The sequence below is a fragment of the Pituophis catenifer genome, unplaced genomic scaffold (assembly GCF_029215685.1).
Source record: "Pituophis catenifer annectens isolate HBS135680 unplaced genomic scaffold, rPitCat1.0.hap2 SCAF_3, whole genome shotgun sequence".
In the NCBI taxonomy this organism is placed as follows: domain Eukaryota; kingdom Metazoa; phylum Chordata; class Lepidosauria; order Squamata; family Colubridae; genus Pituophis; species Pituophis catenifer.
The window spans coordinates 31,167,217-31,185,264 of NW_027256883.1; the positions used below are offsets into that span (position 1 = coordinate 31,167,217).

At 38.0% G+C, this 18,048-nt stretch overlaps 1 protein-coding gene across 1 annotated transcript in view; it reads right to left on the reverse strand.

Moving 5' to 3' along the window:
* Positions 1 to 17,792, reverse strand: part of CNBD1 (cyclic nucleotide binding domain containing 1) — a 135,981-nt gene extending 118,189 nt beyond the window's left edge. The window contains exons 1-3 of the mRNA XM_070942246.1: positions 17,725 to 17,792; positions 10,652 to 10,765; positions 4,405 to 4,563 (exon numbers count right to left, since the gene is read on the reverse strand). Coding sequence (XP_070798347.1) covers positions 4,405 to 4,563; positions 10,652 to 10,725 — 233 coding nt within the window. The 5' untranslated portion in view covers positions 10,726 to 10,765; positions 17,725 to 17,792. The remainder of the gene's footprint in view (positions 1 to 4,404; positions 4,564 to 10,651; positions 10,766 to 17,724) is intronic.
* Between the last annotated feature and the right edge of the window lie 256 nt (positions 17,793 to 18,048).

Sequence of the window (18,048 nt, forward strand, 5' to 3'; positions counted from 1 at the left end):
AAGAGCCAAAACTTCAGGAGAGCATTGAGTTGGGACTCTTGCTAAGGATATGATTCTCAAAGGTCCAGGCCCAAACCAGGGAGGAGTCAAGCAAACTCAGGAAATTCAGCAACTCAAAAATCCAGGCTTTACTTCCCACCCATAGGCCAGAACCCTGGTACACAATGAGTCTAACACACAGTTCCATGCAAAGTCAGCATTGTATAGTCCTGGGTCATGCCCGCTGACCGGCCTGCCATGCCTGCTGTCAGCTCAGCATCCGTCTATCTGTGGCTGACATCTGGTCGCAGGCCGATGGCAAGGTGTAGAGTCCTGGAATACAGCGCTGGTGCGGGAGCCCATGAGTGGTATACTCCGCAGTCTCCACAGCCCCTCTTGCCGGTAATGAAATACACTCTGTGCCCCCTCCACCACCTCCACCACCCCCAAGTATGGCGAGCCCCAGATCAGGACTCGATTCTAGTGGAAGTTAGTCAAACTGACTTCTCTTTAAATCTAAAAAGAGTTACTTGAGAGTGTTATCTGGGAGGAGTTTGACCCGGTGACTCCTGAAGACATGGACAGGATTCTGGGTAGACTTAGTGCTGCCACATGTTTATTGGACCCGTGTCCCTACTGGCTGGTGCTGGCTTCCCAGGAGGTTACACAAGGCTGGCTCCAGAGGATTATCAATGCTTCTTTGAGTGAGGGTTGCTTTCCCACCGCCTTGAAAGAGGTGGTGATGAGGCCCCTCCTCAAGAAGCCCTCCCTGGACCCAGCTATTTAGTGAATTATCGTCCAGTCTCCAACCTCCGCTTTGTGGTGAAGGTTGTTGAGAATGTGGTGGTGTGACAGTTCCCCCAGTACCTGGATGAAGCGGTCTATCTTGATCCGTTCCAGTCGGGTTTCAGACTTGGGTACAGCATGGAAACGGCATTGGTCGCATTGGTTGATGATCTCTGGAGGGCTCGGGACAGGGGTTTTTCCTCTGTCCTGGTCCTATTAGATCTCTCAGCGGCTTTTGATACCATCGACCATGGTATCATGCCGTGCTGGTTAGAGGGGTTAGGGGTGGGAGGCACCGTGTTGCCATGATTCTCCTCCTTTCTCTCTGACCGGTTGCAGTTTGTGTTGACAGGGGGCCAGAGGTCAACCTCGAGGTGCCTTGTGTGGGGGGTGCCACAAGGGTTGGTCCTCTCACCTCTTCTGTTCAACATTTATGTGAAGCCGCTGGGTGAGATCATCTGTGATTTCGGGGTGCAGTTCTATCAGTACGCTGATGACACTCAACTGTACATCTCCATCCCGGACCACCCCAATGATGCCCTTAACGTGATGTCCCGGTGTCTGGAGGCCGTGTGGATCTGGATGGGGAGAAACAGGCTCAAGCTCAACCCATCCAAGACTGAGTGGCTGTGGCTCCCAGCGTCCTGATATAGTCAGTTGGTGCCATCTCTGACTATTGGGGGTGAGTCGTTGGCTCCCAAAGAGAGGGCTTGCAATTTAGGTGTCCTCCTGGATGCACAGCTATCCTTAGAAGAACATGTGATGGCTGTGGCCAGGGGGGCTTTTTATCAGGTTCGCCTGATCCGCCAGTTGCGTCCCTTTCTGGATCCCTACGCACGATCACTCATGCCCTTGTCACTTCCCCCCTGGACTACTGTAATGCTCTCTACATGGGGCTCCCCTTGAAGAGCGCCCAGAGGCTCCAACTGGTCAAGAATGCGGCCACACGGGTGATTATGGGAGCGTCATGGCGCTCCCATGTAACACCTCTCCTCCGCGAGCTGCACTGGCTTCTGGTGGTCCTCCGGGTGCAATTCAAGGTATTGGTTACCACCTTCAGAGCATTCCATGGCTTAGGACCTAGGTATTTACAAGACTGCCTTCTGCTACCAATAGCCTCCCACCGCCCAATTCGCTCCCACAGAGAGGGACTCCTCCAGGTGCCGTGGGCCAAACAATGTCGGCTGGCGACCCCCAGGGGGAGAGCCTTCTCTGTGGGGGCTCCTGCCCTCTGGAACGAATTGCCCCCCAAGATGCGGAGGATTCCTGACTTACGCACCTTCCGCCGGGCCCTCAAGATGCTAATTTTTAAATTTTTAATCGTTAACTTTTAACTTTTAAATGTCCAAAATGGGTAGTTTTATTTTAATTAGATATGGGACAAATTATTTAATATTTCTTAAATTGTTTTTTAAATTTTATATCTGTGTGTTTTATTTTGGCCGTACACCGCCCTGAGTCCTTCTGGGAGAAGGGCGGTATATAAATTAAATTAATAAATAAAATAAACAAATACTTCTGAAAGCTCCATGTTACAGTCCACTTAGATATTGATTCATGGAAAATACTTTTAAAATGTATTTAAGCTAATAAAGTGGGTGATAATTAAACAATGAGCACAAGTAGTCCTCAACTTACGGCCACACTTCAACCCAAAACTTCCATTACTAAGCAAAGCAATTGTTACGTGAGTTTGGCCTCATTTTATGACTTTTCTTGCCACATTTGTTAAGTGAATCACTGCAGTTATTAAGTTAGTAACACAGTTGTTATGTGAATCAAGCTTCCCCACTGACATTGCTTGTCAGAAGGTTGCAAAAAGTGATTACATAACCCCTGGACACTGTGACCATCATAAATATATCCCAATTGTCAAACATCCAAATTTTGATCAGGTGACATGGGTTTCAGCAGGTTCTGACCAGTTCTGGAGAATCGGTAGCAGAAATTTTGAGTAGTTCGGAGAACTGGTAAATACCATCTCTGACTGGCCCCGCTCCCATCTATTCTCTGCCTCCTGGTCCCAGTTGATCAGGAAGAAATGGGGATTTTGCAGTAACCTTCCCCTGCCACACCCACCATGGCACGCCATACCACACCCACCAAGCCACACCCACAGAACCGGTAGTAAAAAATTTTGAATCCCACCACTGTACCGGTATTTTATACAACACTGCAATTCAAATTCAATTTTTGAACTATATACTTTGAAGGGTGGGGGGGGATTTAACTGAGGAAAGAGGAAACCTTCCCCACTGCTCTAATATCCCATTTCAGAATGTTTAATTGTATTGTCCACAGATGGATTATATTGTTGACCTCAAGGATAAATTGTCTTTTATACATTAAAAGATTATTAACGATCACATGGGGTATGCCATTAATAATGAGATACTGAAAGTTCTACAATAAAAAGCCACAGATCTTTGTGGCATCCTTGTAAATTGCCTTAGACTAGTTAGTCATATAGCATATATTAAAAACATGTCAAAAATCACATTGGCTTTATAATCTTTTTATGGTATATAGATTAACTACTTTTAAGCATCTAATATCACAATATTAAATCTTAGTATCTCAGCTCCACCATGCATGGGTGCCTCCCGCCGGCCAGCTGATTTTCGGGATGAGGGGCAGGGCACATGCGGGAGATGCCTGTGCATGCGCGGAGGGCCCCGCGTGCATGCACAGGGGGAAGGAGGTTCCAGGAGGCTGCAGGTGTTTCAAATAGTTTTAATTAAAATGCAGTTAAAATGCTATACAAGCCATATTCTAATAAATGCATATATACAACAGGAACAGGAACAGGAAGTGCCTCACAGGAGCAAATAGAGGTATATCCTAGAGAGGCAGAAAATGCATCCAAAACAATGGAGATGAATGCTAAAGAGGAATAAAGCTGCATAGAAGGCAGACATAATACCTGTAAGAACAGGGAGGCTTACTAGGCCCAAAACAGGGCAGGGAGTCACGCGCACATGCATGGAGGGGCGGGGGAGCATGGGGGGTTGCATGCACGGGACAGTGTGTAGGGCTCATGTGCGCATGCACGGGGCTGCATTGCATTATGGGTACCATGACAACAGGGCAGGGAGTCATGCGCACATGCATGGAGGGGTGGGGGAGCATGGGGGGTTGGGTGCACGGGAGAGTGTGTAGGGCTCATGTGCGCATGCACGGGGCTGCATTGCATTATGGGTACCATGACAACATTGCATTTTGGCACACAATGACAAAAAGGTTAGCCATCATTGGTATATAACATTACAATAATGGCTTGCATTAGCCAGCCTTGAATAATCCAATTGCAATGAAGTGGTATGTTGTATATTCAGTTATCTTACTATTTATATGGTATAATATAGCTAATATGCTAATATATTATTTATATTAGCTAATTAACACCGACACAAGATCTCTACTGCAAACATGCAAGGTATCATTAAAGATAAATTATCTAGGTATGTTATGGACAACCATTTAAAATTATGATATTAGCATATAGCCATAAAAATAAAATTTCATAAAGTTTACATAGCAAGTTTATATACTAATTAAAGGATATATTTTGAAAAATAGTTGCTTCTATGTATCCACCAAAACAAGTCATAGAAAGCTCTGAATAAATTTGATACTTACATTTTCTTGAGTATTTTTATTAAATTTTGTACACTCTCTCGGGATTTTGGAAAGCTCGGCTGAAACCTATTGGGACTTTTCATCTTATTCAAATAGAAATGTATGTTGTGAAAATCTTCAGCAGTTACAGCATTGGTGCAGAAATTACAGGAATGTACCCTACAGACCAGAAGAAAGAAAGAGAATGCTACTATTAAAGCATACTTACCCTTGAGCTTCCAGGGAATAAAATGTGATTTAATAAAAAAATAAACATCTTTGGCACATCATTTCCCTCAAGATGAGATTAGCCTTGACCCTACTGGCATATAGAAAATTTAGATTTTTTTTTCAACAAGCTTGGGGGAATCACAGAGAAATGAGAAGCCTGTAAGATGGCTAATATTGTATGTAGGACAATGGATTGCTCTCCCTCATTTTTATTTTTATTCTGCTTTTATTTGTAGTTGTGTCTGATTGTTTTTAACTGTTGTTTTAATTGTTTCAATTGGCTGTTATTGTATGCTAACCCGAGTTATGTCTGCGAGATGGGCAACAGCTATATATTTTACATCAAATAAATAAATAAATAACCCACAAACTCTGATATCTGTGACAAATTATGGGTTTCTATGAAATTTCATTCATAATTTAAAACAAAATTATAACCGGTAGCTGCCGCTTTTGATAACTGACCATTACCATAGTGTTTTTAAAAAGTGTAATTTGCTAAATAAAGGAAATGGAAGAGGGCATCAAATGTATTTCTAACTTCCTAGGTTGACATGATTAATCTCTTTTAAAAACAGAAGGCAGACTTTTGAATCAGCAGGCCTTTGGCCTGTTCTAGTCCATTAAATATTTGCCTCTGATACTTGAAACCCAATCAGCCCATTGTTCTTCAAGACTTGCTAATGGAAGAAAGAAAAGTATTTTCTACCGGAATTATTTTTGCTTTTGCAAAACTGCTCTGCAAAGGTAGAAAGAAAAATGGTAGTAATCCCTATAATGAATATTTTTTTTACAGGACTCAAGAATAGAAATTTTTTATTTATTGTATTTTATTTATTAGATTTTTATGGCACCCATCTCCCTATAAGGTCATTGGGCGGCATAATATAAGGTCAAAATAATATCAAGTAAAAGTTTAGCAATGCTGTGTGTATCTGTGTGAGATGAGAAGGAAGATCCTTGTTTTATAAAAAAAACACCTGCTATGATCATGGCAGAAAGACAGAACAAACACTAGAACAGAAAATAGAAGTGAGACTGCCGTAAAGATCAACCACCGCAGTTTGTTTTCCTCTTCAGGAGACCAATACTTGTTCCTGTCATAAAATCTCCATCCATCTCTCATTTTGGATTGCTCTTATTTCAATTAGACAACTGTTCCCCATATAATTGGGGAAGACCAAGAAAACAAGAAGTACACGTTTTTAGTAAAAATAGCTTCAATAACAGACTTCTGAAAACTGTAAGATAAATTTTCCATCGACATTTATTATGAGAGAATTATCGGGTAGTCTTTTTGAATAATTTCAAATGCTTCTTTCCACATTTCAGAGGTGTTATTCATATGATAAGCTTCCTACCTCCCATCTTTAATTTTATGCTTTGCAACATATGTACGGTTCATTCCATTTAGTGCATAATAGCAAAAGATGGAATGTAACTTAGAAAAAGTTCCCATGAACTAGCTCAAATCCACCAGTCAGGACCACTGTGAGTTTCCATCCTTGTGATAACTGTCAAGAAAACCTGATCAGAAGCAGCAAAGTACACACATTCTCTATCCCAGAAAAACAAGGAGAAAACAAAGAGCTTTTTTTAAACAAAAAGTTTAAAACTGGAAGCAAAAAAATTTCATGAGAACACCATTGAAACTTGAATTAAAAATTCAAACTTTGTTGGAGTTAGAAATTATTATTAAAACAATAATATTTTAAGCTGGCTTTTATAGGGTGGGATGGAGGAAGGAAGGAAGGAAGGAAGGAAGGAAGGAAGGAAGGAAGGAAGGAAGGAAGGAAGGAAGGAAGGAAAGAAGGAAGAAGGAAGGAAGGAAGGAAGGAAGGAAGGAAGGAAGGAAGGAAGGAAGGAAGGAAGGAAGGAGTAACAAATAAATTAACATCACTGTTATAAATGTATTATAACATTTATAATACATTTTATTTATCAATTCATGTAAATATCTGCCTTGCTCTTTTGTAGCATATTGCTTTACGATTAATGTGTGTATTCTCATTAGTTGTTCGCACTGATGCTCAATTTACTTGTAAGCAAAATTATTCTGAAAAAGCTTTACTTTCTATTTAGAAGTAGAATTTGAAAAGCTGTATTTTATTCAATGCTCTTCTAAAGCAAAGAAGCTGTCTTTCTGTGTACAATATTCCAGACAGTTTGTCTTTATAAACATTGGCTTAGATCAAAGTTTAAATGATACATTCTCATGAAGGAAATTTCATACTGTTACACGATAATCTCCTTCCAAGGAATCTCAGGTTTGCTAAATAATATTGAGCAGCATATTTTTGGGCAATTATATAAACTTCCTCTGCTTTTCTCAAAGATCTAGAAGCGTAAAAAAAGAAGTCTACATTTATGCTGTCAAATCTATCAAAATTATCTCTCTGGGAAATGAATACTATTAGATCTGAGCTGGTTGTGACTTTCTCCTGTCCATTTCATTTTGCTGCACAAGACTGCTAATAATAATAAAAAATGTCTACATGAATAAAATTTCAACATAAAACTGCTTTTGTAGAAGAATTGACACATATGAATAACTTTGTCTCAATTGGATTGTTGGGGGCAATATGCTGTCTCTGTAAACCACTTAGAAAGGGCTATAAAGCACTGTGAAGCGGTATATAAGTCTAAATGCTATTGCTATTGCTCCTTAACCTGTGAAAATTAAGGGATTCCCAACAGATGGAGTGAATAAAAAGGGTGTGTGAAAAACAGAGAAACAAAATGAATGGAAGAATGTTCAGAGTGATACCACATATTGTTTAGCAAAATGTCTCATTTTCAGAGTATAATAACGCACTTCATTTAAATTAACTAGGAAATATCTTCTTGTAATATGCATTGATCTAATGCCTAATAAGTCTATATCTCAGAATTATGCAACTGGAAAAATAATGGGGGGTGGGGGTGGAATGGCCTTGAAATAGAAGAAGGTTTCCATAATATGCAAGGACTACTCTTCAGTTTATGCTATGTGTGACAGTGAAATATGGAATTAAAAATGTATAAATAAATAATGTCAGTAATAGTAAATAATGCATTAAATTCTCATGAAGATTTTTAAGTAGCTTTTCCAATGCATATACCTCTGGACATAAAAATAATCTACTAGGGAAATTTAATCATCCAAAAACAAAATGGGCATATCTATAATTTCTATAATTATGCACGTGTGACAAGATGTCATGGCTCAGTCAGCTGGCAAATATACATGATATTCTTTTGTGGTTATTGTTGATAGAAGTTGCAAATAGAGAGATGTCATGCATATTTCTTAAAACCAGAAACGTTTTCATAGACACTTTTTCACAGGAAAGGGGGCTGCCGTTGTGTTAATGAGGGAAAAGGGAAACTGGAAATTTTAAAAAGACACTTCTATGAAGGAGAAAAAAAATATGTTTAGTAATACTAAAATTTATTTTGGGGACCAACTATGGAGCCACAATGGCCAATATATATTGGCCATATATTTCTTACCTTTTTGCTATTGGTTTAATGATACAACATTAAATAGAAAAACATTACTATTGTTTTAATATCTGCAATATATTAGATTCTGTATTAGAATCCACTACAGTTGAGTTGGTTGCAGAAATAGATAATGCATTTATTTTTATTTTATTTATAGAATTGACTTACTCTCAGAACAACTCTAAGTAGTTTACAGCTAAAACATAAAAACCATATAAAAGATACAATACATTAGTAAAATGGGAGTGAAGTAAATTTGTAGTTTGAAGTAGTTTGTTTTAAATTATTGAGTTAAAAGGCGGAAACAACCGGCTTCAAGGCCCTAACCATGAGTTGCATGCCATTCTGAGAGCCCTGTGCCATTTGGTAGAGCCAAATCTTTACATCCTTCCAAAGGCAGCTTTGATCTGCCTTTGGAAGACTCATTGGCTCAGAGGAAGGATGAGGCAAGACCTCTGATATGGAGCTGGGTGAGATCTGGAGATGGTCCACTGAAGAAGGTAGAACAAGGGCAAATAGGAGACATGATTTTTCAGCTCAAATGGCTTACAAAGGAAGTTGAAGAGAGTGAAACAAAAATATTCTACTAACCCAAGCGAGAAGGCCAGCCACCCTGTATAATTAACCACCCTGTTTACGTCTAAGTGGAAACAAAGCAAGTGGGGCTGCGAGTGGCAGTGCCCACCGGTTGTACAAGTCGGACTGTGTGCAAGCATGTGCGCTCCGGCCCACCACTCACACAGCCCAGTTGTAAAAAAAACCACAGCCCGGTATTGGGCCGTGGCCCACAGATTGGGAACCCCTGTCCTAGAGAGATAGTTAACTTTAAAATGCTTGACCATACAAGTATTAATGAAGCCTGTGGTTTATCGTTTTACTTCTATTTCACTGCCACTTATCCAAAAACCTAGAGCAAAATGGGAGAGTGTAAAAGAAATCCTGTTTTGTTAACTGTTATTCTACCACTTTCACATTAGGGATGCGCTACAGCATGGGTACAGTTAAATAGGTTAAAGTTTATCCCAAGGCAAGCAACTGTAGACAAAACATACAAAAATTAGTACTGGTAAGCACTAAGAATAATATATTCAAGGTGAAAGAGGGTGTCCAACTTGTGGGATTGGAGTTTCAAAACGTCACACAGTCATGGAAATCAACTAAAATTAGGAAGGGAACATTTATCACTTAAAAATATGGTCAGAGGCAAAGATGTAAAGAATATTATCTACTGGCTTGAGATTTGACTCTGCATATGATGGCTTTGTGATCATTTTGGATCTGGAAAGAGCACCATTCTCACTAACATTCACCTTCCATAGCTTCCTCCTGCTCATATTTCCCCAACAGAAATATAACGGTGGCACAATGGTTAGAATGCAGTATTGTAGGCTAATTCTGCTGACTGCCAGCAGTTCGATTCTCAGCAGCTCAAGATTGACTCAGCCTTCCATCCTTCCGAGGTCAGTAAAAGGAGGATCCAGATTGCTGGAGGCAATATTCTGACTCTGTAAACTGCTTAGAGTGGGCTGTAAAGCACTATGAAGCTGTATATAAATCTAAGCGCTGTTGCTTTTGCTTTATCTGCCACCAGAATATACTTTATCCAGTTTCCCCAGCTTTCAGATTCTACCATTGCTATGAACCTTCACTGCAATTATAGGCAAAAAAAGGAAACATAGATTGAACATAGACACTGGCTTTGGACAGATACTTATAAGGCAGGATTGTATCACTTTATACTTTCTAAATCTTACAAAGCTTCTATGATTAGTTTGCACAGCAGTATAGGACTGCAGCAGTGGTGGGATTCAATTTTTTTTACTACCGGTTCTGTGGGCGTGGCTTGGTGGGCATGGCAGGGGAAGGATATTGTAAAATCTCCATTCCTACCTCACTCCAGGGGAAGGATACTGTAAAATCTCCATTTCCTCCTGATCAGCCGGGACTTGGGAGGCAAAGAATAGATGGGGGCAGGGCCAGTCAGAGGTGGTATTTACCAGTTCTCCGAACTACTGAACATTTCTGCTACCGGTTCTCCAGAACTGGTCAGAACCTGCTGAATAGGACTGCAGCATTTATTCCTTGTAAACTATAGATTGCTCCTCTCTTTGCATTGTGATTTGGGTTTGGGGTTTTGTTTTTTGTTTTTGTTTTTTGTGGGAGTTTTGGCAATCTTTTTCGTCTCCTATGCTTTACTACAGTGAAAGAAAAAAATATGGTGACATATAATTAATTTATATGGATAGTACACCATGAATGGTCTCCAATGTAAATGGATTCCATTTTAAACAATAATGAGGAGAAAAACATGGCCATGTAAGACTTGGACTCAATTTGGATTATGAATTAGACATGCTTTTCTCAGAGGTAGGACAAAATACACTTTGAAACAACAAACAGACATTTCTGTTCAAGCAGAAAATAAATTTACCACTAGCTACTAATCTTTATATTTGACAGCTGCTTTGAGGCACATGTTGGCGACAACTGACCTAATATCATTGCTTGATTCCTTTTTTACATTAAATACAGATTTTAAAAAATGAATTACCCTATTGTTCTTTTTTCAGGAATACCTGGCAATATGGGCTTTTTTTTAATGAAGATCTTGGGATAAATTTTCATAAATTTTTGATGAGCTTCTTCAGTGGAGCATAAATTCTCTCTAAAAAAAGAAATATGAAAAAAGCAATAAGACTGTGTTTTAGATATATTCTAGGAAATAGTATTGCTAATCACGGAATTATTTCAGTTGGAACCTTCCCCAGCCTGCTAATCTTAGGATGAGATGACCCAGCATTTTTAAAGATTTCTCAGCCAGTACTGATCACTTACAGAAATACCATGTTTCCCCAAAAATAAGACCCTGTCTTATATTTTTTTGAACCCTGAAATGAGCACTTGGCCTTATTTTCAGGGAGGTTTTATTATTTTGGGGCACATGGAGCAAGATGGGGCTCCTTTTGCCATCTTACCTGATTTCCAGCTCTGTCTCTCTAACCCTAACCAAAGCAAATGGCAGGGACCGGCTGTGCATGCGTTTAAATATTTTTGGGGAGGGCTTATTTTCAGGGGGGCTTATTTTAGTGCATGCACTCAAAAGCCCAATTGGGCTTATTATCAGGGGATGTCTTATTTTCAGGGAGACAGGGTATTTTAAAATCTTTGTATATTAATCAAAACTGGTATAGGACTGACCTGAAAGTTCTAAATTCTGAGAAACCATTGTGATGAATTTAGAACTAAATTTATAGTTTAGAATTTTTTTATTTCCCCTTTTCATATCCTAGCTGAATTATAAGTAGGTGTGTTTAAAATCATCCACAATTTCAATCAAGATGGGTTTTTTTTTCTTATTTGTGTACATTATGTTATAGAATTCATATTGAGCTAGAATGTTTTCATTTTTAATTGTGTTTTCTTTGAAAGTACCTTGACCCAGGAAAAGAAAACCCAGTGCTGAAAAATGTAATGTAAGATGTAATGTAAAAAGTGTAAATGCAGAAAAACTCAATACAATGAAATATGAAATGAAACAACTGAAAACTGACTTCTTAGGCACCAGCAAATTGAGAACACTTGAGGCACAAATGACCAGGCTCAAATTATCTTACTTTGGACCAGTGGTGGGTTGCCTTCAGTTTGGACCGGTTCTATAGAACCGGTAGTAAAACTGGCAGGAGGCTCCACCCACTGACCCTGACATCATCAGAAGCGATCTGCGCATGCGCAGAAGCAAGGCGCATGCGCAAACGAAGTGACGCGAATAGCTACCTTACTGGTAGTAAAGGTAAGTAGAACCTACCCCTGCTTTGGACACTTTATGCAAAGACCTGGCTCTTTGGGAAAGGCTCTAATACTGGGGTAAATGGAGGGAAAGAGAAGAAGAGGAAGACCATCAGCAAAGTAGACAGATTCAGTTGCAGTGATGATGTGTGCACCATTTATGACTTGAAAGACCAAAATACAGACAAGTCATCATGGAGGAATCTTATCTATGTAACTAGAAGTCAAAAATAACTTGATGGAACACAATCATCCTTCCCAAAATATGTCTTTCCTTCAGGTATATTAAAATGGCAATTTCAGTAAGAGATCATTTGTTTTAGGAAGGTCAAGCAAAGTTTTGATTTTGTAACATCCCACTCTTGCTCTCCAGATGTGGTCAACTCTGACGGTTCCTTTCAGGTTATATATAAAAAAATAATCAGACAATTCAACTATATTTTCAACATCAGAGCCAAAGAGATTAAAGAAAACACAAACTATTCTACTTTACCATTATATTTCAAAGCAGAATTTCATTATATTTCAAAGCAGAATAGCTACCGGTAGCATCTATAAGTACATTTTAGTAACTAAGTTAGATGGAGTAAAGTTATGTATAATCAAATTTAAGCACAAAGCAACTTAAGAAAAAGCAAGTCAAAAAGATGTGGAAGAGTGTTCTTGAACAGGAAAGAAAATGCAAAGAGAGAAAGGGAAATGAATGAATACATGCATACTGTACATACCCTGTTTCCCCAAAATAAGACATCCCCTGATAATGAGCCCAATTGGGCTTTTGAGCACATGGCAATAAGGCCAAGTGCTTATTTCAGGGTTCAAAAAAATATAAGACAGAGTCTTATTTTCGGGGAAACATGGTACTGGTACATACATACATACATGCATAATACATACATACATACATACATGAGAGAATTGAGAGCAAGGGCTAAATGTTAATATTTAGCTCAATAGTTCTCAACCTGTGGCGTGTGGATGCTGGGGGGGGGAGGTCCAACATCATCACGGGGGTTGCAATAAATTATTTAAATCTTAAGTTTTGAAGGTATGTGGCCAAGATCTGTGGCCACAAAAGGGGGTCCATGGTGAAGAAAAGGTTGCGAACCACTGCTTTAGATTCCATAACTTTATTATATATTAAAACAGAAAGAGACCAATTTCAGAAATATGTCAGAGGTGGTTTATCAGACTGAGGACTTTTAAGATGCTCATTTATCTGGCTGCTATAAGGTTCATTTAGCATGGTAATAGTGCTCATAGTGAGCATTTTAACTTTTGATTTTTCCCCCAGATTGGAGACAAATGTAAATCTGTATCTTCCGTATCGAAACCTGCAGGTGCAGTTTCAGATGCATTTAACTAATTTCATCATCATCTAAGTATACCCTGACTAAAATTTCCTCTTTAATTATGTACTATCTTGAAGAAAATTGTCCTTAATTATGCATAAGTATATTTTTAAAATGTCCTGAATTTAAAGGTTACAACACCAAAAAAAGAATATTCAAGCTCATCTCATTCAGCTCACTATTTTATTTTCCTTATTTCATGTTTTTTTTTTCTAAAAAAAAGATTCATTCCATAATCCATGGACAGAAATATATTCACTGATAATCCCTAATTGAATAGTTGAGCAATGATAGATCAATAGAAGAATCGGATTGAATTGAAGCAAATAGAATAGAATAGAATAGAATAGAATAGAATAGAATAGAATAGAATAGAATAGAATAGAATAGAATAGAATAGAATTTTTTATTGGCCAAGTGTGATTGGACACACAAGGAATTTGTCTTGGTGCATACGCTCTCAGTGTACATAAAAGAAAAGATACATTCATCAAGAATCATAAGGTACAAAATACTTAATGATAGTCATAGGGTACAAATAAGCAATCAGGAAACAATATTAATATAAATCCTAAGGATACAAGCAACAAAATTACAGTCATACAGCCATAAGTGGAAGGAGATGGGTGGTGGGAACGATGAGAAGATTAATACTGACTTAATAGTGCAGACTTAGTAAATAGTTTGACAGTGTTGAGGGAATTATTTGTTTAGCAGAGTGATGGCATTCGGGAAAAAACTGTTCTTGTGTCTAGTTGTTCTGGTGTGCAATGCTCTACCCTATCCTATGTTGAGGGTAGGAGTTGAAACAGTTTATGTCTAGGATGTGAGGGGTCTGTAAATATTTTCACAGCCCTCTTTTTGACTCGTGGAGTATACAGGTCCCTAATGGAAGTCAGGTTGGTAGCAATTGTTTTTCTGCAATTCTAATTATCCTCTGAAGTCTGTTTCTGTCTTGTTGGGTTGCAGAACCAAACCAGACAGTTATAAAGGTGCAGATGACAGAGGTGCAGCATAGATTCAAATAAAAACTAAAGTTTTGTTTTCTGGTTTGCTATAATGACATACTAAATTTAAGGTTAGGGTCGCATCTAATTAAGTGGTTATCTGCTTAGCTTTAACTGCTTCACTGCTTAATTGGTAAACATAAAACTAATCAGTGGTCCCTTTCCCTTGATTTCTTATGGACCCAAAATCAAGAAGACAGAGAAAACAAAAGTTTCTTCTTCCACTGTTACTTACTCATGGGAGAAAGGCTTTCTGAATTGGCATTAGACCAGCTGAGACCTTTGGTTGAGTTTAATCCATATCAAACTTGAAAGAAATGAGCTTCTTTCTATATGAAAAGTTTTTGCCTATGGTATACACATTTTTAGAATGACTAGATCTGTATATATCAAAATTATTATGGATAAGTTGAATCACAAACTTTGAATCAGATATTTGATATTTACTTTGTTGGTTAAATTTGTACACTGGTCAAGATTCAACCTCACTAAGTAAAAACACAGAAAGATAACAATATAATAATAAAAACAAAAGGAACATGTCAGAAGTATGTATGTTCATAGCTGGAATAGACATGGTAACAGGTCAGCCAATGAAAAGGTATAGCAACTATGTCAGCCATTGAGGACTGTTTGGAAACTGAAACATAGTATTTCTTTGTATGGGACCATAAGAGACAGTTTGGAGTCTGGGCATGGCTTAGACTTGCTGAATTATATATATGAGTTGGTTTGGTCTGTAATGAGAGCCTCTGTACAATATATTAGCCTCTGTATCTCTCTACTTGCTTCTATGAATATTGCTTTGGTGTTCCTGATTTTCTATGCTGATTTCTGCTGTATGGTATTGTATATAAAAAAGTTTCTTATGTAGTTGAATCCTGCAGAATTATTTAATTGTGTCTGATTGTGTGTGCTGCAACAAACTCTGACAGAACAAAAGATGTGAAAATCAGACAACAACAATAGACATACATACAATGCAGAAAGCACTTCAATCACCCTAGCTAAAGAACTGTTCAAAGAGCCAAGCTTCAAAACCCTCTGAAACACCAGGAGAATGGAAGCCACCCAAGGAATCCCTTGTTCCAGAGGGGAATGCAACTGCAGAGAAGACATGTTTCTGGGGTCCTTATAGGCATTGTTGAAATATCCAGAAATGTGCTAACCCTGTTGCATTGAATAAGCTGTGCAGATACATTAGGACAATGGGCCCCAATCCCTGGGTCATGAACCGGTATCAGTCTGCGACCTGTTAGGAACCAGGCCACACAGCTGGAGATGAGTGGCAGGCAAACAAGATAAACCAAAACCACCACCATCACCTCAGACCGTGGAAGAATTGTCTTCTAGAAAACCGATCCCTGGTGCTAAAAACGTTGGGGACTGCTGACTATAGGAGATAACGTATGTAATCAAGAACTATGCACTATGCCACCATAAATTTTAAAAATGGCAGAGTTGAAAAGTCTCATGATTGATTCATGTGGTAATAATTAACATACATGGTAATAAAGTTATTTAATGGATTCCAAGAAGTGCATTTTGCATGTGTGTGTTTTGCATAAGAGATTAGGGATGAAGTTCTCTAACTACCTGCAGATTTGACAGTAAACCTTGTTGAATTGAATGGGGTTAAGATCTGAACTCAGTAGAGGAGAAGAGGAGATCACTTATTCCATTAAGACAGGTGTTTACACCTCAGCATCGCAATCCGTACTGAACTGATATCCCATAGTTTCATTTTGGTAAGGACAGTAATTGCTTATAACTCCAATAATTCCAATAAAAGAAAACCAATAGTTTCCATTTTTAAAAATAACAAGTAGTAAAAATCACTTGTAATTAAAGAAATTTTCATAAAGAAAATTTTAATCCCTATTTATACAGGCTACATGTAATGCCTTGCTAGTAAATTTAAAAAGGTATGTATTAATTTGTATAGACAGTTACTATTGTTGTATAAGAGAACAACATAATAATATGAAGAAAATTGATGCTTCTGCTGATCATAATCCGTTCTGACTGTGTGTGTGTGTGTGTGTGTGTGTGTGTGTGTGTGTGTGTGTGTTTTGTTTTTGGCAACTTAGTTGTGGCAGCAGCTCAAGGAAAAAAATAGCTCCTTGGACTTTTGTAGTTTCAAGCTAACTGTTAGTTTTTTTATTTGTAGCCTGAGGGAAACCTGTGTCAGATCAAAGCAATAAAATATATACTTTATAAGTAAATTAATTCCATCAGTCCTGCTTCTGTTGCCTTGATTGATTCAACTGGAAATATTAAGGCTTTTCCATTCCTGGTTATATGCCTTACAAATCTATGAAGCCAAATTCTTAAAACTGGTAAGGTAGTTTTAAACCATTACAACCCAGAAGCAATAGTTCTGGATGCCTTCATATGGGTGATATTCTTGGTACATTGTCAAAAAAGAAAAAAAAAACATTCTAAAATGTTTTGTCTCTGGCCAAGGCACAAGTGATGTCTGATTATTATTATTTTTTAATTTAGCAAAGAGTAGCCACATAAGATTCCAGTTCAGATGAGAATCACAGCACAGCACTGAAAGATGGATGAATTATTTTTTTTAATTGTATTTATATCCCAGTTCTATCAAAAGCAAGATTCTCAGCAACTCACAATAAAACTTTCTTCAAATAAACAAAGTTTCAAATAAACTTTGACCAGCTGTACTGAGATATTATGTCTGAATAGTGGATCATTTTAGATCTAGTATTAAATCACCTTATGGGGACTTCCCTCTCTCTCTCTCTCTCTCTCTCTCTCTCCCTCCCTCCCTCTCCCTCCCTCCCTCCCTCCCTCCCTCTCTCTCTCTCTCTCTCTGTGTGTGTGTGTGTGTGTGTGTGTGTGTGTGATATACATATACATATACATACATACACATACATACATACATACATACATACATACATACATACTACATGGCCATATAAAGGGATGTTCCTTTTTTTTGTTTCCTGCATTTTTTTAGAGAGAGAGAGATGATAGATAGATAGATAGATAGATAGATAGATAGATAGATAGATAGATAGATAGATAGATAAGATAGATAGATGATAGATAGATAGATAGATAGATAGATAGATAGATAGATAGATAGATAGATGATAGATAGATATGATTAAGTCAGAAAAACACTTTAACAGTATGAATAAAGTCTGAACATTAACAGTATGAATAAAGTCTGTTTTTATATTGCTATCATAACTGCCTAAAATCCAGTGACATCAGCAGGTGGTGATATATGGAGACAAAGTCAGCAAGATGGATAGCTGGAGCACTCTGATGCAAGACTCATCCTGTTGTATGAGCACCAGAATCAAAAAGTACTACGATGCTTCCATTTATTTATAGCTAAGTATATCTGAAAAAACATATTGATAAAAAAAATTCAAACATTCCCACAAGCATTCCCTTTTCACAAATTTTATATGCACCCAAGAAAACTAATTCAAATAGCTTACTTGCTTTGAAGACCGTCAGTGTGGAGTAATGCATCCAATTGGTCATAGTTCAGCTTTTGAAAATCTACGGCGATATTGCAAAAATGTGCTTACACAAGAATTGTTTACAAGAAAACTACATTTAAAAAGAAGGAGAAATAATTGAGCTAAGGTATAAGTAATTTACATGGACCTTAGCAGATATTAGCAGATACAGGAAAGATAATAACATTAATCTGCTACTTGTGGTCTGTAAATAGGTATGTAAAATTCAGCAATGGCCAAAAGCCAGGAAAATATGAATTATTAACATATGGACAGACTTAACCATAGTTTCAACTAGGA